This window comes from Pogona vitticeps, chromosome 3 (genome assembly GCF_051106095.1).
Source record: "Pogona vitticeps strain Pit_001003342236 chromosome 3, PviZW2.1, whole genome shotgun sequence".
NCBI classification, from domain to species: domain Eukaryota; kingdom Metazoa; phylum Chordata; class Lepidosauria; order Squamata; family Agamidae; genus Pogona; species Pogona vitticeps.
Window position 1 is genome coordinate 205291242 of NC_135785.1, and position 20436 is coordinate 205311677.

Consider the following 20436-nt stretch of genomic DNA (forward strand, 5'->3'; position numbering starts at 1 on the left):
GGGTCTCCTATTGATCTTCCATAACTGTAAAAAAAAAGCTAAATTTAGTTGACTGGGTTTGGGGATTATTTGGCTGCTTTGGAATTGCTAGAATGATTCCTACAGAGGTCATGCATAAATTTTACTTCCAGCCTAATTTTAATAAGTGATAGATAATTGGGGGCTTGCAAATGCCATAATTTCCAGCTAATTATAACTAACAGTTTTACTTATGCAAATTACTTAGATCAGAGATTATTAGAAAGCACATCAATTATCGCTATTTTGGGATGATGGTATATAGTGCATAAAATCTAAAAGACTAATGGATTCAACTGGTAATTGATATCTTAATGAGAGATTATACCAAGATTTAGAAAAAAGTGATCTCCTACTGTATGATGCTTTAGAAAGGTGTGTTGATAGATAGGAGGAAGAGCTATTGTTTTGCCGCTCACCTTTATTACCATTTACTTTGCCTCTGTGATAGCTATAGTTCCATCCGTGCGGTAGGTGAGCAGAGCTGGACTTCAGCTGTGCTTCCACTCAAACTAATAATAATTTAATTTGACAACATCACTAATACATTATGTGGACATTTCTCTTCTGAATAGTGAATAAAGTGTTTGTCTGGAGTTGTTTAGAATATATTTGTCAAAACTTTCTTTTAAGAAGATATGACCTCTCTTTCAATTTACAGCAACATCTTGCATTGAAAAAAAAGGTCATTGGTATTCATAGTTACCTCTTGAATTAACTCTCTCCCACCTGATCTTTTTCTTTCAGGCACATCAGCTGGATTACTCAACTCATTATCTACGGCTTAAATTCCTGACAGGAAACCAAATGCAATCCTATGTACCAAAGCTAGAAGAGGACATTTATGAGTTGGTAATATAATGTTCTCTCTCAGCAATAATTCTGTATATCTTTATTGTATATGACAACTTACTGTATATTTGTACCTTTTGATATTCATAAAGGACTTAAATCAGCAGCAAGATACTTTCAATGTGTATGTATAAAAACAACAGTAACAACAACGACAACAATAACAATAATAATTGCATTCTGTCGATTCCAACTTATGGCAACCCTTTCCAAGGTTTTCTTAGTACAGAGTACTCAGAAGTGCCCTACTGCTTCTCCTTCTGTAATGCCCTGGGACCGTGCATGTTGTCCAAGGCCATACAGACTGGCTCTGCTACAAGGCACAGTGGAGAATTGAATCCCAAGTCTTAGCTCTGTAACCTGAAGCTCCATAAAGGGTGGTAGTTTTATTACACTGTATGGGGTCACGAAGAATCGGACACGACTTAACGACTGAACAGCAACAACAAAGGACATCATGACAATGTGTTTTGTTCTTTCTTTCTGTTCCCTCCCATTCTCACAATATCCCTCTGAGGCTGACTTTGTGACTTATCCAAGGCCGCACAGGGAGCTTGACTGCTAAGTGGCAGCTTAAACCCAGGTCTCTCTGTTTATAATTCAGTACTCTAGTCATGAGGAAATATAAACATTAATAATGCACTGTTAAGCACTCTTATAATGCACACTTTAATAATGCACTGTTAAACAGGATGCTTCAACACACTGCTTGTGGTATAACATACACTGAAGGAGAGGAGTATAGTAGCAAGATGAATAAAAGGCACAGGCAGAGGGAGCATCATAGGATGAAAGAGGATGTGAATATTGAACGGAGAAAGGCACATACTGTATACCTGAAGAAGAAAATTAGATTCATAATTCGAACCAGAAAATTTGGAACTTTGGAATCCAGTTGTCTGTATAAGAATATGTCTGAGAACATTGTTTTGAACTGAGAAACAAACCTCACTTGGCTTTCCACCTTAGGCTTTGTGAAATAATGGGCATGGGAAAGATAGTAAATACAGTATTGACCCCTAGAGGAGATGGCCTGGAACTGCTGACTGAACTTGTTATTCTCAAGTTAAATCTGAACGGATAAAAAAGAAGCTTAACACTTTTGCATCAGATAGCTAGTACTTGAAGTGTTACTTTGAACAAAATAAGTACTTGCAGTTCTTGTTCCAGCAACTCTTTCCCAGTTTTCCACAAGTAACTTAAGTACTTATTTTCACTTACCAATTTTAAAAACATCTGAGTACTATAGGCTGCTATAAAGGAACTGTCCTTCCATCTACCTCCTTGTTGCTTAAGTGTCCACGAAATAATAAAAGCTGACAATATAATCCAGCATCTGATATTCCTTCTCTACCCTTTATGGAGGTCACACCTCTGTAACTCTAAAAGTAAATAAAACAGTAACAGTGCAAAGAAGAGGCTGCCCCTTATCATGTTAGAATCATAATATGACTTAGCTATGCCTTAGTTACTGGGGGGAAAAGAATTACAGCTAAGTAGTTATGACTCAGTAATTCCAAACTCAATACAAAATGTTTAACATTTTGAAATGTAATGAAGATGAATAAAAGGCATAGGCAGAGGGAGCATCATAGGGTGAAAGAGGGTATGAATATTGAAAGGAGAAAGCCAAGGGCTGCTTTTCAAAAATTTTTACACACACACATGCTATGGTTTTTCTCTAATAGGAACATGGTTCTGTAAATGGTTTTTGTTTATATATTAGATACATTTTTGGAACATAGGAACCAGACCTGGGCAATATGAAAGTGGGGTTGGTGATCTATCATGGTGACTGAGTGCCCTATCTCCACAGACTCCTGGGTTTGAATAAATGTACTAGAAAGTGGGTTCCTAGGAGAGGAGGGTTTTTGCTGATATACTGCTGAACCTGATGCTCAGCAGTATCCCTTTCTTAGCTAGCTGAGCTAGTCTGAGGAGAGGTATGGGAGTCCCCTCAGCTTGCTGTATATTCTTCCATGAATAATCACTTCCATGTCTCCAGTAATAAATTCCTTTCTTCATTGCTCAGGCAGGGAACTCCAAGCCCTCCCCTCTTCTTTGCTTTCCTCACGGGGAAAGTATCATGTATGAAGCAGGGAAATTTTTGTTGGTGTGGAGGTTCTCCATGTGAACAAGAGCCCTGGCAAACTATGACATCAATCCTGACATCTTGAAAGCTTCCATATGGAAAGGACTTTTTCTTCTTCGTGTACATTGCAAAAAAAAAAAAAGCAACAACATGGGATGGGACGGCACCTCCCTTGTTTATTTGCTCAAGAAAGTGGTTGAGTAACACCCAAATAAGGCCTAATATGAATATTTCTGTTACACAAGTTGTTTCCTCCTTAGTCACTAAGATTAGCATTTCTTGCACATAAGTGATATAAATGTCATACATAACATATGCCTTAATTCTTTTTGAAGCATCTCTACAGCTGCCAGTGAGCCCCCCTTTAATATATACAGCTGGGCTGTGTTCCTTCTACTTTTTTGCCAGTGATACTTACAAAACTAGTGCATATTACCATAGCTAAATGCAATTCTTGCTGTGCTCAGTCAGTTTTTCATGAGTTTTTCATGAGTGACCTGCTGTGGAAGTACTTCATGAATAGCTTTACAGCACTGGTGGGATTTTTGAAGGTAATTTAAAAACATTTATTTGTAGATTTATCCTTTACTATTTCTCCTCTTTCACTTGTAATAGTTAGTAAGTGTGCAGACAAACCAAAGGGCATGATCCAGTTGACCCTTGGCAGAGCATGAACCTGTGGCAATTTCCACGGTGCAAGCAGACACCACCAGCCAAAGCCAAGAGGGCTTCTGTTGCAGGAGGAAGATTCTGAGTATCTCCTTGTGCAAGCTTCATAGATGTCACACCACTCACACAACGAACCCCTTTGTGAACAGAATGAACTAGCAGGGTTGAGTTCAGGGATATACGTGGTTACTCTCTCATAGTTCCTGCTTTGAGGGAGTGTTGGGGGAGAGAGATTCAATCTTGGCATGGGCTGATGATAAAGGTAAACAGAGACATTTTATGTTAAAATTTGGAGGAGACAGGGTGAAAACGTGTGCATTTTTACAAGAAAATTTCATATTTTTAAAGGAAAAAGACAAATGCAGTATTAAAAAGAAGGCTGAATGCATGCTATTCAGTTGTGCCAGCAACCCCTCAATAGCTCAATCAACTGACAAGCTGCTGAGAAGCAGATGTTTGATTCCAGTTGTCAGTCTTGTTTTCTCCTTTGCTTTTGTTTGTTCCATGGAAGAAAAATCAACAGAGCCCTTCATGGGACCTTCCTAGGCACCATATGTGGACACTTCATTAACTTCCTCCAGAAGTGGATAGGAAGAAGTGGGCAGAGAAGCAACTATGGCATCTTGAACCACAAATTGGTTTGATTCTGCTACCAGTCAGTTCTCTGTGCTGCTATCTTTCCATAGTTTATGCTTGTCTGTATTCAAGATAGTAATGAATGAAAAATGGCAATCCATATTATGTTTTCGATAACAGGATCTTGTTGTTTTCTTTATTGCTTTCCAGCTGTATAAAGAAATTGAAATCTGTGAGAAAATTACACAACAAATTAAGATTGAAAAATCTGACATGTCTGATAACTATGGTGAGTTTGTAGATCTTTACCGTAAATATTTGTCTTTTAATATCTAATAGTTTTTCCTTAGATATATAATATTAAAATCTTTAATGTACCTTTAGATGGTTTACTGAGTAAGTATTCTGTGCTTGTTTATGACAATTTTCATTCCGAAGTTACTTATTAAAGAGCTTTTCTTATATTGTCAGAATATGTGTACGGATATTAAACACACTTATGAAACATGGAAAACCTAGCATTTTAGCAAGAGTTTTTTCACCTGGTTTGATGTGTTGTGCTAAATTTTCATAAGATTCGATTTTGAGTACAGTACAACTCTTTCCTTTGGGGGGGGGCACATGTCTTTCAAGATAGGTGTCTTGAAAAACAAGGTGCTCATGTGTTAAAAAACAGAACCCTCCAAAACTTTTCACATTGAACAGTGCTGAGCACCATCCCCAAGAGAGACTGTTGTTAATCCTGCTAATTTATCTTTGTGATTTATCTTCTTTCTGCCTAACAAGCTTGTCTTGTTAGACAGAAAGCCTGAGAAAGAGGCTCACTTGTTTACAGACACAACTCTGCAAGAGAGACCCACCTGTTTATAAACAGCTACTCATTTTCCAGTTTTTTTCAGGTTTCTGTGGTGTACAAACTCCCATATCATTAAATGACAGAACTGTTAAATGTTACCTTTTGGGGACTGCAACTCCTAGAGTCCTTCTCCGAGTGTGGTTCTTTTATTGCAGTGTGCTTCCAGTCTGCTCCAATAGGCAATAATGGGCATCATGAACATGTATCCAGATTACTATGATTTAGTGTTAAAACATTTAGATCCACAAAGTACTTACCATGCAGCTGCAAGGGCAGACTCCTGATGTCTGGTACAAAATAGTAATATGGGATTCCATTTGTAAGTAAATGCCTTGAATGATGAATATTTATTAGCTGGATTTTGACACTGAATGACATGCATATTGTTGGTAGGGGCTGCTTGTGTTCTTTTTATTAAAGCAGCATAAATATATAATCAATTGACTTTGCTTTGCCACCTGATATTGCTACTGAATGCATTGGCTGGATTAGCAATACTCTTTTAAGCTAATATTCACGTACTGTACAAGCTTTGCATTATTTACCTCTTAGAACTTGTGATCTAAATTTTATGTTCATTGTTAAATACTGTTATAAAGATTATAAATACCCATTGAAATGCTTTCTGTTTAAAAGCTTTTTAAAAAGAATATCCTTTTATGACCTTCTAGACTTCAGATAAGTATCTCCAAAATAGCAGTGAGTGTTCTACTGAATAGGATAGTATTACTGCTATATGCTTCTAATACCCATACTGTGTTTTTTAATGGAAGTGTATAACATTGTTTTTCTTTAAAAATCATATACGGTATCTGATAAATACTTATGACTGAAAGGAGGCTTTCTGCTGAAGGAAAGCAGTAGAAAGATGCCACCGGAAGTTGCAGGGGGAATTGAGTTACGGACGATCATCATTTAGTGATATTGAAGTTTGTGTAAAATTATAAATAAAGACTTCTCTCATGATTATTTTTAAAAAAGATTATATTTTCCTTTTCCATTCCCCATTTCAAAAGAAGCTTTAAACATTACCAGTGTTTACAAGAGTCACTTTTTAAAACTGTACCTCCTAAAATCCTCCTACCAGGAGGGTGACAAGCCATGCTAGCTGATGAATTCTGGGAAATGTAGTCCAAAAACATAGAAATGTTTCCAAACACATATACTGTACAAAGTAAAATGGGCCTAAATCTGCCCTTTGCATCCCTACCAATTAGAATTCGTATCTAGCTTGTATGTAAACCTATGGTCTATTAACAGCTCTCTTGTTGTTTGCTCTATTAACAACAGTGACAGGTTGGTGGTCAGACCAATATAACAATTAGTAACTATTCTGGTTTGAGATTTTCTTTCTGTGTGTTTGTGTCTCTCTCTGTATCTCTCTCTCTCTCTCTCTGTACATAATACATATATGTATATATTCCATGATTAAGTATTGGCCAGTAGTTTCATGCTGGTCAAGTAGAAAAAACATTTAATATTATCAAATATGTTCTACACATGAAGAAATATAAAAAGAGTTATTTTAATTATGATTAATCCTCCCAAATTTATGTAATTGTTTGAATATTTGTTTGCTCTTCATAACAGAAACCATAAACTAGGCCATACAGTGACACATGGAAACATATCTCAATTCATTAAAAATTACTTTGCATTCAGTTTGATTGAGAATCAGTTCCTATTACATCTGGCTCCATATAGCTGATGGCCAAGTGTGTGTTAAATGTATTTTCCTCATGAGAGTTGTCAATATTTTGCTTAGTAAACAAAAAGGCAAGCTGCTGCTACATATCCCTAGGAAGCTATTGAAATTCAGAGCAGCAAATGCCCACATTTTAAAGGAGTCTTGGTAATAAATAATGCATGATAGTTAACATGTATTTACATCCTACATACTTAGGAGTGAGGGAGAGAAACTGAATCCACCTTGAAGCCAAGACAAAGACAAATGCAGATATCAACTGCTGATTCCAATTTTTTGCATATATTTTCCTTCAGAGTATATTTCTTTCTACATTCATAACACAACCACAGAAATGTGCAATAAACTGATTTTTCAAATAACGATTTTTAAAGGCAGAAAATCTAACAAAAACAAGATTCTAGGGCTTTTAAATAATTAAAATAATAATGACATTAACTGAAATAGTGGCTCAAAACAGATAATCTTTCTATGAATTTCAAATTCAAATCAATAAAATCAAATTTGTTATGAGTCCTGCGTTTAAACTTAAAATGTGAGAAAATATAACTTCTCTATAGATCTGTTTTCAAACAAGTACTTTTCCTTTCTTTTATGTAGTAAGTTGATTTCATCATAATAGCAAATTCCTAAATACATAAAGAAACCCTCAGACCAGAATATTTTGCAAACATATAAATCAGAGATAAAATAAATATAAAATAAATATATTTATTAAATAGAAATATTAGTTTGCTAATTTCCAGTGTTGCTTAATCCAGAGGGTTGAGTTGGTCCTCTGCCATGGGAGGCAAGCTCAGTCAGTGAGGATTATCTTGCCTTACTGTCCAACATCCTACTCAACAGGAAGCTACTGCTGGCAGTGTCCTGCCAATAGCACCTGACATAAGACCCTGAAATAGAGTGTTCCATGTGGGAACAGAGGCAGTGTTACTAAACACACACACACTCATTGCTTTCAAGAGTGGGATTTAAATATAACTCTCCACCAGGCTGAAAATCCCAGTGAAACCTTTACTTTGATTGTGGCAGCTGGCAGGGCTTTGGATGCTGTGGGAGAGCTGCTACTCTGCCGTCTTCCCTCGGCTGCTTAGGATGGCTGTGCCTGTGAACTTGCAATCACAGTGATGTGTGCCAGTTGAGCCTCTGTCTTACAATACCTACGTTGAACAAAAGTTAAAACAGTTTTTATATATGGATAGTAGTCTATTGACTAGATGGGTGGGATATAAATTCAATAAATAAATAAATTCTGGTCATTTATAGCTATACAGTGGTGCCTCGCTAGACGATGATAATCCGTTCCATTGAAATAGCTGTTTAGTGAAATCATTGTCTAGCGAAAAGCATTTCCCCATTGGAATGCATTGAAATGCATTCCAATGGGGAAGAATTGTCGTTGTCTAGCGAAGATCGGCCATAGGAAAGCCGCATTGTGACCTGCCGATCAGCTGTTTAAATTGCTGTCTTGCGAAGCTTAGATCCCAAGCCTCAGAGTGGCCAGGGAGCAATTTTAGATGAGGTTCAATAAAATTTCTCCGAATATCAACATAATAAGGACAGGACAGGAATATATGCGTAACTGTTTCTATTGCATCCAAATTACAAGAACATCTACGTTGAGAATTTTCTTATACTTTCCTTCTAGTACTGCTGATGGTAATACTATATATATAATTTATAGGAATTGCATTTCAAGAACATCTAGGGACTCAGGTTTGAGAAGCACTGATCTAGAGGCTGAATAGAAGACATTGTGTTTGGTGGCAAGTAGGCCACTATACCTTCAGTGTTGAATTCTAGTTGGCCAGGAGCACTCTCTCTCGTTCTCTCTCTCACTGTCTATCTATTTGTCTCTCTGTCTGTCTAAAAAAAATTCTTGCTATGCACACATCTGAGTGCAAGTGAAATTGATTTCCTTATTTCATCTATCTAGTTTATCTACTCATGGAAAATCTGGAACACAGACTTGTAATGTTTCTAAACAAAAATGATGAAGCACTGTTGTTTGGGAGAGAGGTAGTGTAATCTGGAGACCTACTTGTGTGAATAATATGCTTGCAGGATTGTTTCTCTCTCTCTCTCTCTCTCTCTCTCTCTCTCTGTGTGTGTGTGTGTGTGTGTGTGTGTGTGTGTGTGTGTGTGTGTGTGTGAGAGAGAGAAGAGAGAGAGAGAGAGAGAGAGAGAGAGAGAGAGAGAGAGAGAGAGAGAGAGAGTGTTGATACAGCCTGGTATCATAAATGAACTGTTTTACTGGGGCAGAACAAGTATTTAATTCTAGATAATGGCATTAATCTTCACTGCAAGATAAATTCAAATGTTTCTCAGTTTTATTACTGCATATTTTAACAGGTTTTTCTCTGTCTTCTGTGGAAGAAGAGGGGATTCGCCGGCTCCATGTGAACAGTGTCAAAGAGACGGGTCTGGCTTTCAAAAAAGGTTTGACACCAGGAGAGATGTTGTCTTCCCCTCAAAAATATTTTTGGAGTCCAACAAAATTAGTTGTTTCCTTTTTCTCCCATCCAAGATTGTGCTATAATCTCTTCTGCTGTGCCAAAAATAATATGGGCATGGCTACAAAAAAATGCAGCCACAGCTTCTTCCCAATTATATTAGCCTTCAGTCCTTCTCTTAAAAGTACAAGGATTTGTAATGTCATTTTTAAAGCTGGTAAGAGGAGAGTGATGATGGACAACTACATAGCCCCTTTCTGGATGTTGTAAGTTTATTTTGGCCCAATAATGACAAAAGAGTGAAATGCAGATAGAAAAATTAAATTCCAGATCATAATTTTGCTATCAGTAAAACAGAAATCTCCCACATGAATGGGTTTGGACTTCCTCCAGGTGACAGTAATGAATGACAACAATATTAGTTTCTACTGCTGAATCAGCATGTAGGTGAAATCTAAGGAGTGTTTTTGCAAGGTTTTAAAGTTTACTTAAGGGACATGGTGGCACTGCAGGTTAAACCGCAGAAGCCTCTGTGCTGTAAGGTCTGTAGATCTTCAGCTGTAAGATTGAATCCACGTGACGGAGTGAGCGCCTGTCGCTTGTCCCAGCTCCTGCCAACCTAGCGGTTTGAAAGCATGCAAATGCGAGTAGATAAATAGGGACCACCTCGGTGGGAAGGTAACAGCGTTCTGTGTCTAAGTCGCACTGGCCATGTGACCACGGAAGATTGCCTTCGGACAAAAACGCTGGCTCTATGGCTTGGAAATGGGGATGAGCACCGCCCCCCTAGAGTCGAACACGACTGGACAAAAATTGTCAAGTGGAACCTTTACCTAAAATAGAAATAATAGTCACTTACACAATGTTTGGAATGAAGAAAGAATACCAAATTGCAGAGGGAGCGTTTTGGTCCTTTTGTCTCTGCTTCCACATATTTTTAAGCTCAGGTACTCCCATTCACTGAGCAGTTGGTGGGAACAGATACCAAAGTCCAGGCCAGGGGTAGAACAGCAGCAGTGGCATTTGCAAAGCCTGAGGACACTGGTGGGTCTTCAGTCACCACCTGCATTTGTTGGGGCTTCGCTGCCACCATTTGGTGTACATACATTCAAAGGAGTATTTTATGGCTTATGTACTGGAAGAAGAACTTGGAAAAGGTCCGTTTTGGATTACTACTCACAGATCCTTCTCACTGACTTCACTGAAGTCACTCACCCTGGAAACTTTGAAGCTCTGTCAAAAAAAGGCTTTATTGATGACCCGTAATAAAACATTTCTTATCTCAAAACACCATGTCTAACCCCTCTGCCAACAAGTTCAAATGCAAAATAGAAATGTGAGCGTTATGGGTAATTTTCGGGGCACACTTTGATCCTCTGTTTTCTCTTTACAGGCCTAAAAGTTGGTGATGAAATTGTTGAAATTAATAAGAAGGCTGCTGAAGACCTGAACTCAACTATGCTAAGAGATGTTCTTGTTCAGCCCTCTCTGTGCCTTATAGTACGAACTTACCCTGAGAGAGGGGCAGGACAGAAACTAACACAGCTACCCCCGCGCCGTACAGAGACGTCTCTTGACTTGTCCAGCAGTCCATTGAGATCTATAAGCAGCAGCCAAGGTACTCCTGCTTACTGGCACGGTGGGGTCGTGTTTCCGTCTTGCTACACTTGGCTCATGCTATGGTTAAGACCTTCCAAAATAGTTTGTAGGTTATAAATTGTTGAGTGCTATTCTCAAAGGCTATCCTTGCGTAAATGAAACTAGTGCCACATATTAGTTTTGTCTGAATTTATGGATTTATGATCTGAAGTGGGAACCAGGCTGAGCAAAGGGATACTCTTTAGTGATTCATCATAACAAGAGATGTTTGGAATAAGAAAGCAATAAATACACACAGTTGTTCTTGTCACTGACAGAAGAAGGTCAAGATATGTTGTCAAAAAATAGAATTAAAGCAAATAAAGATGGCCAACTGCTGCAACACTTTTCACTTTAACACAGAAAAGTCAAAAACTTTTTAATACTGCTTTTTCATCAGCAATCACATTAACAAAAATGTTTTGCACAAAAACATTTTTCTGTATGTTTTGAAAAACACAAAGTTTTTTTTTAAAAAATTCCCCAGCCCACTTCTAAGAATTCTTCAGAGGGGAAATGTTGAAATGCAAAAAATGCACACAATCTTATAATTCTCATCCTGTGGAAAGAAAACTTTGGAAAATTTTAAATCTCATATTCCAGGATGAAATACAGATTTGCATCCCTGCATATTGCAGGTATGTGTGCAACTACTTCATCAAAGATATTCGAAACAATTAAAGAAGAATGTGGTTGTAATTTAACTGGATATATGTCAAGTTCAGCTTTACAGGAATTTTACTAGCAGGATAAAAGTTTAGGGCAATATACCCACTTCTCTTTGTGAATAAGAACCTTCCGGGATTTAATTTCATGCTTCATTTGTGCTGTGCTCCTCCACCTTCCTCTCAAAATTATTCTGCTTTGAATAATTGTTAACATTATTTGCATATAGAGAAAGCTCCCAAACAATGCTTGGTTTTTTTCACATGGCAACTATCTTCTATGGATTAAAACTTTTTTTCACTTGTATAGATATATTTGGCCACAAGATGTCAGCAGCATCCTACCTCAAACTGGTCCATTGTTCCAGTTTGAGGTAGTATGGAGTGCCAGTTTGAGTGTACTATTTTTGTTAACTAGAAAGCAAAGATGAAAAGGTTCTCTATACTCCAGTGAGAAGACCAGGGTTCTGTACATAACCAGCTAACATTTATAGGGGAGTCACACACCTGTGGATGCTTATCAGGTCTGTGATCATAAAGACTGAATTGAATTGACACCTATGAATATTTATTTATTTTATTTATTTATTAGATTTATACCCCGCACCATCTGGCAGCCAGGCCACTCTGGGCGGCTAATAACAACAAGACAAACAACACAATATTAAAACAATATTAAAAGAATACAAACATTCAACAAATACAGTAACTAGTAGGATAAATTAAAACAGATGGCTATAAAGATAGTAGAAAGGATGATAAAAGGATGGCAAAAAGGATGATAAAAGGGAAGCAGAGATATCAGCAACTTAATGCTCAGGGAAAGCCGGACAGAAGAGCTAAGTTTTCGATGCTCATTTAAACCCATCCAATGAGCGTGCCAGGCGTATCTCCATGGGCAGATTGTTCCACAGGTGGGGGCCACCGCCGAGAAGGCCTGGCTTGTTCTTTCCCTGTGGGCCTCCTTCAGGGTCAAGACCCTCAACCACCCTGCCTGTGAAGAATGGGCATTATGGACAGATCTGACTGGGAGCAGGCGTTCTGCTGGGAACCAAGGTTCTAAACTGTTTAGGGCTTTGAATGTTATCTCTGATGTGGAAACGAACTGGTAGCCAGTGAAGGGCGGCCAGAATGGGGGAGCTGTGCTGAAATTCCTTCACCCCAGTTATTAATCTGGTTGCCGAATTCTGAACCAGTTGTAATCTCTGCATCAACCTCAAGCATAGCACCACATAGAGAACACTGCAGTAGTCTATTCTTGAGATTACGAGTGCATGAATCAAAGTCGTTAGTGCCATCGCGTCTAGATAGGGACGCAGCTCGGGATGACCTCAGCTAGTGGCCTCATAAAGATATTAAATAGCATTAGCGAGATGATCCACCCCTGCGGGACCCCACAATTGAGGATCCACAGAGCAGAAGTCATCCCACCAAGCTGCACTCTCCGGGGACGGTCCTCCAAGGGGAACGGAGCCATGCCAAAGCAAGGCCACCGATCCCCAGCTTGGAGAGCTGCCCCAGGAGGGTACTGTGGTTGACAGTATCAAGGGCCACTGAGATATCAAGGAGGACCAACAAGGACATATTGCCCCTGTTGGCCTCCCTCAGGAAGTCGTCCTGCAGGGCGACCAATGCTGTTTCCGTACCATGCTGTGGCCTGAAGCCCAACTGGAATGGATCAAGGGCATCAGTTTCCTCTAGAAGGGCCTGGAGCTGATTGGCCACCACCCTCTCAACCACTTTACTTAAGAAAGAAACATTGACGACGGGCCTATAATTCCCAATTTTATCCACCGCCAAATTAGATTACTTTCGAATAGATCTAATGAGTGTCTCCTTGATGGCAAGGAGAAGCATCCCCTCCTGGAGAGACCCATTCATTATTGCAGTGGCCCATTCTGTTGTTACCAGCTTGACTGCTTTGATGAGCCAAGTTGGGCAAGGGTCTAAGGAGGTACGGCAGCGCACAAGCACCCTGTCCACCTCATTGGACATTACAGGTTGAAAGCAAGTTAACCTCTCCGGACAAGATGATGCACTGGATAATTCAACTCGATCTACTGTCTGTAAAAAGGGGTCAAGGTCCCTATATGCATACAGATCAAGGAATATCTGCAGGGTACCATGTATTGCTGTTTTTTAAATAAATATTTTTATTGTATTTTTTCTTCTTTTCTATCCATTGCAACCAGAGTGATTTATTACAATAATTTCTGTTCATTTCATCTTGTCTTATACTCTCTAACATAATATTAATCTAATCTATTCTACTTAAATCGGTGTAGATTTCATCCAAGTTTAAAGTGGTTCCCATTATCCAGCCTATCATTTAGTGTATCTGTCAAAATATCCATTTCTGCTACTTCCAAAATCTTCTCAATATATACCTTCTTTGTTGACGCCTTTGTAGTCTTCCACTTACTGGCATATACAATTCTAGCTGCAGTTATCAGGTGTAAGGTCAAGTGAGTCTTGTTTTTTTCAAGTGTAGTTGGTAATATATTCAATAAGACAATTTCTGGTGTCAAAGCAATTTTAACCCCTAAAATTTTCTCTATCATTTCATGAATCATTTTCCAAATGTCCTTGGCCCTACTGCACATCCACCACATATGACAGAAGATCCCTTTACTTTCTTTTCACATTTCCAACACTTATTAGAAACATTTGTATACACTTTTGTTAATTTCTCTGGTGTTACATACCATCTGCAAAACATTTTGTTTTATATTTTCTTTTAGATTTATAGATTTAGTCATTTTAATATTTCATTCCCAAATTTGTGACCAGGCACTTAGTTCTATATTATGACCTATATTTTGGGCCCATTTTACCATGCAATCCTTCACAATTTCATCTTCCATTTTTTGCTCCGTTAAAGTATTATATAAACCTTTAATCAGTTTTTCTTCTGAGTCCAGCAACCCCTTATCAAAGGGGCTGGATAACCCCTTTTGTCTTTCTGAAACCCTGTAGCTTTATCTTTTACATATATTGATTTCAACAGGTTTATCAACCACCAATCTAAGATAATACCTTGTTCCGCCAGTTCATCTTTGTTCTTTAGATTAAAATCACTATCTAATATCTCGGCATATCTCCTGTTTTCTCCCTTGAGATGTTTTTGCCGGATCAGATAACGCTTGTAATGGAGCTACCCATAACAATATCTTTCTATAATGTTGTGCCTTAACTGTCTTCCAAAGCCATAACAGAGCTCTCCTGATCAAATGTAAATTAAATGTTTTGCATTGCTTATCATCTTGGTATCATAGGCAGGCATGCCAGCTTAGCCTTAAATCATGCCCCTCAATTTTGTCGAATAACCCATATCCTCACCCATGACTGAGCTGCTGCTTTGTAATAAGGTACCATGTATTGTTAACCAATATAGGCAACATACTTCTTCAGTCAACTACTGCTCTGTCTAGCAGGGGACTAGTAAAAATATTTGTGAACTAGTCCTGTTTTAAAGTACTATCTTCTGTTCATCTGTATTAGAACGTGCCTGCAATCCATACATGCTGAGAGTAGTGCCCTTAATTTCGGTCCCACTATAAACCTTTACTACAAGAATTAAAAGACATAAAGAGCCCTGTTTAGCTGTGCTTGAAAACTATGTATTGTATAGCATCGACCCACTTATCTTTATTTTTAACATTGAAAAGCAACAGGGAAGGGTAGGAAATTGTACATGGGTAGCCTCTTCACATGAGCCAGAGTTGATTTGATGATTTATCTCGTTGTCTGGTGGTGAGAAGCTTTCTCTGTTGTTTGTTTTGTTTTAATTTATTTTATTTTTTGCCCCTTCCCTGGATCCCCCCCCCCCGGCTTTGTTGGGAAAGGATCAAACATGAAAAGGGGAGCTGTCTCATTTATATAACATAATGCTAAGCTGCAGGTGGGAACAGTTGAGTAGCAAGCACTGATTGTTGCTGATACACAACAAGGCAGGGTTCTAAGCTTGTCAGGTCTTGAAAATTCGCCCGTGCTCAAAATTGCTAGGATTAGTGATTTCTGTATTCTCTGGGAGTCCCTATGTTCACATAAGTACCTATTTTTCTAAATTAAAGAGAAAATGTTTTAATACATGCACACACAGAAACATTCCCATGGCTCTGTGAACTCAACACCGATACAATGATGACGTCATAGAGATAAAGGCCATTTAGACTAAAACAACTCAATTTTTTACAAAAGGATTTTCTGGGTTCACCACAGTAACTAATCTTTGTTGCATCCTTTTGTGGAGAGTTACATGCTGCTTTCTAATTACAGCTGTGCTGAAGTCTTATATCTCTGTATTGTTTTCCATGACTAATGATTATTTCCTCCCTGGGTGGGAAGAAGGGTCTAAAGAACCAGAAGTCGGTCAGATAATGTGAGGCTATCAGTTGCTTTGGGGTCAGCTGGGCCATGGAGTGGTTGAAAGTACAAGTCAGAAGGAGATGTAAAAGGGAAATAAGGCAGGGGACGGAGTTCAGCTTTTGGCAGTGAGCATTAAGATTGGGAATGGGGGAGGGAGAAATATACACCCCGAACTTAATTCCTTGTGCTTTCATTTCTGTCAAGTAAAATTCCAGTCACATGTTTTGGCATATTCAAGGATTTAAAAAAAGCTATTGACCTGTCATAAGCCCCTCACTGATTACTGTAAGAATTATATGGCCCTATTATCCCAATGGAGCTCTGAATTGAGTAATTCATTCTGCAGATCTAAACTCCTTCTGTAATTTCCCTTGGATACTCCTAGAGGTGGAAAGTATCCAATTCCAATCTTAAACTTCTCTCCTGCTTTCTCTGTACATGTGTGTTCCTCCCTGCCCTCTGGTGTTAAAATATTTGCCAAGTTTGCCATAAGGGACATGGTGGAGCTGTGGGCTAAACTGCAGAAAGCTCTGTGCTGCAGGGTCAGAAGACCAGCAGTCGTAAGATTGAATCCATTTGACGGAGTGAGCTCCCGTCGCTTTGTCCCAGCTCCTCGCCAACCTAGCAGTTCAAAAGCATGCAAATGCGAGTACTGTAGATAAATAGGTACCACCTTGGTGGGAAGGTAAAACGGTGTTCCCTAGTCACGCTGGCCACGTGATAACGGAAACTGTCTTCGGACAAGCACTGGCTCTACAGCTTGAAAACGGGATGCGCACCGCCCCCTAGGGTCGGACACAACTAGACTAAGAATGTCAAGGGGAACCTTTACCTTTACCTTGCCATAAGTAATGCTGCTGTTCTGTGGTGAGGCTAATTATTTCGATTACACATGTAGCCAAATTTCCTGAGTTGTAATCTAATGTTTAAGAAATAGCATTCAGTTAAATGAAGTGATATAGCCTATATATGTTTAAGGAGGAGGTTCATGCTCTGCCTGTTGTTACCAGGCCAAAAAATGCTTGAAACACTGAGGAAATTCCCAATGTCCCAAACAGCCTTCAGTATGATTCTCTTTCAGTTTCTTCTTCCGGCATCTACTTTGTATAGGAAGATTTAATGCTCTTGGATAGTTAATTTTCTCGTTCATACTGTCACAGCTCATTTCTATATGGAAGGAAGACAAACTCTTGAAACCAGTATTTCTGTTCATTTGTCAGCCTAATTTGCTGTTATATAGCCCAAATCATTCAATGCTTTTTGTAGCCCATGCACACCTCCAGTTCCAGCAGACAGCTTATCATGACTCTCCAACAGTTAAGATTATAGTCTGAAATTTCTCCAGAATTACACTTCGCCAACAATAAAGTACAGAATGTAATGAATAGGTAAATAAAGATGAATAATAAGCATTCGAATGAATGTAACATAAATGAGGCAGGTACTGCACACTACATTCAGACAGCAGCTGTAGGAATACAAACTATTATTAAGTACATGGGATTCTTGGCCAGTAGAGGCAATAAAAGCACTCTGTGGCAGTCCATAAGGATTCATATGAACAATTGCTTTCTGTCTGGGTTTTGAGTCTGTACTGCAGGAAGTAGATTATAGCATTTTTCCTATAACAGGAAAGAATGCCCAGATAGCTATAAAAAGTTTTAGGTTCCTTTAGAATAGGGTGAGAGGATTATTTTAACATGGTTTTAAAGGAACTTTTGTTCACCGTGAACAAACTGAAGCTGTTCAAACCAGGTAGGATATAAGATATTGTTTTAAATACTTCACTGGCTGGTTTAGGCATTTCAAAATGTAGACTGATTGTAATTATGCAAAAAAGGCAACAGAAATTAGATGTTTTAAAGACTAGAGGAGAATGTTCTGATTAAAAAAAAAACTCTTGAAAATATAGTAATTAGAGTATACAAGCAGCTGTGTATTTAGCGCCATGTGGCTAGGTTTTAAAATTATTATTTAACTAAAGATGTTCCAAGTAACCATACAAGCTAAAAGAAAAATCCACATTCTTAAATATTAACATTAATGCTTAGAAGGCCAATACCAAATTTCACAGTCCGGAACCCAAAAGTTTTTATCTGAGTTTATCAAGGTCATACATATATTCACAACTTGGGAATTATAGTTTAGGTTTAATAGCAGAATTTTGAGATTTGCTTGATTTGAGTGATATACAGTGACAATCTAATATTCTATTGTTCTTGCTGTAGCTAAACACAGGGGCATTGCTTTATTTGGTAACTAGAATATATTCTTGTCTCTTTCTTAATGCAACATGTTGCTTTCTGTGTTGAAAAAAAATCTAATAGCACTAGAGGGCATTATAACAACCTAGGCAAAACTAAATTGTTTATCAGCCTCTCCCTTGGTGTGTACGCTGCTGCAGATCAGTAAAATATTTTGATCAGGCAGGCAGGCATTTAAAAACTATTAACATAGAATGCATGGGCATTTAACTTGGGGCATGTGTAACTTACCCCCCTCCCTGTATCAGCATGTTTAGCATGAATACTGAGAGGGAGCCTACTTAGCACACACAACACTCCAAGAAGGCAGGGTTCAAACCTATCTAAAATACCTTGATTTAAAAAGTCCTACCTGAAGCTCACTGTACTGGATAATTATTGTCCAGTCTCCAGTACTGTAGTTTCTATGGACGGAAAAGAGCAGATACGGATTAAATGGTTTTCAGTGCATTCCTATGGGAAATGCAGATTCAACATAAGAACTTTTCAACTTGAGAACCACCTTCCAATACGGATTAAGTTCTTAAGTAGAGACCCCACTGTACTCTCATTCATGCATCAGGTGCTAGACCATGGGTGGCTGTTATCTCCAGGGATTCCTGGATTAGACAGCAATCTAGATCCATTTAAGTCTGACTTCAGACTTGACTATAGAACACAAACAGCTTTGCTCACCATGGTAAACAACATATACTAGGATTTGGATGGGGAATTCTTCTCTGTTCTACTGGACCTCTTGGTAACTTTTGATACCATCCTTCTGAGCTGCCTCTGAAAGATGGGATTTGGGAGGCACCTTACCACTAGGGCTTTGATTCTTTGTGGAGGAACAGGTTTAAAAAAATGTGGGGGGGGTGTTCCTGTTCAGTGCCATGGCTCTTGGCCTCTTCGTTTTACCAGCTTTTTCTTATTCTCCATGCTTTTTCACATTTATGTGACACTACTAGGAGAGCTCATCCAGAGGTCTAGAATGTGGTACTCTCAGTATGCTGATGACAACCAGCTGTGTTTCTTCTTTCCATTTGATCCAAGAAAGCTCTTTTAGATCTCTGCGAGTATTTGGTATCAGTAACAATGATTTGGATGAAGGTGTCACCCAGATGACACACAAGTTGAAAGACAATTTAGGGGGATAGGGATTTGTCCTGTTTTAGATAAGGCTACATTCTCCCTGTTTTTTGGGGAAATAAAGCTAGAACAACTGCTCTGTTCCTGGAGATGTCTGATCTGTCCATAATAACACATGGTTACTTCCCTTTTGGATTACTGTCAGGTGTTCTACATTGGGCTGCCTCTGCAAAGTCCAGCCGATCCAAAATGCTGTTGCCGGACAGTTAACCAGAGACTGTTAGAGGAAACATATAACTCTCCTGTCCCAACAGCTCCATTGGCTGTTCTCAGGCAAAAGTCAATGTGCTGGTTGTGACATGAAGTCCTCGATGACTTGGGCTTGAGCTATCTAAAATACAGTATATTCTCATACAGGTAGGCTCTGAGATCTGGAGGAGAGGTCCTTCTCTTGGTCCTGCTAGGCTTAGAGGTATACATGGTAAGAACACAAGAGAGGACTTTCTCAGTGGCTCTTTCTAATTTTGGAACGCCCTTCAAAATGAGCTAAGCGGCCTGTCTTCCTGTTGTCTTTTTACTGGCTTGCAGAACCCAGTTCTTGGGTAGCTGACAGACCAAGGACCAGAATTTCAACACATGTGCTGATTTCTTTTAATTTTACTGTAATATGATTTGGCATAATGTGTGTGGGGTGTATCCCTCTTCATCCAATGTGTCTGATAAACTGTGGTGTAACCCAAACAAGAGATGCCAGTTAAAACCTGTTTTTAAGTACCACAGGATTCTATTTTGTTACTGTTTCAACAGTAGGCCTCCCTTGGACATTTAAGTTAAGTTTTAAATTTCCCAGTGGGGATTGTATTCACTGCAGGTTCTCTCTAATTGAAAAGCTATGCAGCTGGCACAAGTGAAGGTGTTCTGTTTCATTGTGAGATATCCTTGTTTCTTGTTTTGGGCTCTTGAAATATTATTGAACCGATTTGTTCATCCTTGTTTCTCCTCTTGGCAGGACACTTGCTCTTTAGCAATCAAGACTGTGCCGAGACAACTCCAGAAGAAGCAGAACTGTGCATTTTGGAGTCCTCTGATGAGGGTGATAAAACAAGCAAGGTATGAAATTTTCATTTCCACATTGTAATTGGCTGAATCTCTGCAGACTCAAAGCTAGCCTGTTGACTTCACAGCTATGTATGATTATGGCATCTCTTGTTT

The 20436-nt window shown here is 38.8% G+C and overlaps 1 protein-coding gene across 5 annotated transcripts in view; it reads left to right on the forward strand.

The window, feature by feature from the left end:
* TIAM1 (TIAM Rac1 associated GEF 1) overlaps positions 1-20436 on the forward strand; it is a 261371-nt gene that overhangs the window by 200091 nt on the left and 40844 nt on the right. For all 5 annotated transcript variants that reach the window (XM_072994076.2, XM_072994078.2, XM_072994077.2 and 2 more), the window contains 5 exons: positions 766-870; positions 4418-4496; positions 9121-9207; positions 10615-10839; positions 20234-20334. In XM_072994076.2, the coding sequence (XP_072850177.2) occupies positions 766-870; positions 4418-4496; positions 9121-9207; positions 10615-10839; positions 20234-20334 (597 nt within the window). The remainder of the gene's footprint in view (positions 1-765; positions 871-4417; positions 4497-9120; positions 9208-10614; positions 10840-20233; positions 20335-20436) is intronic.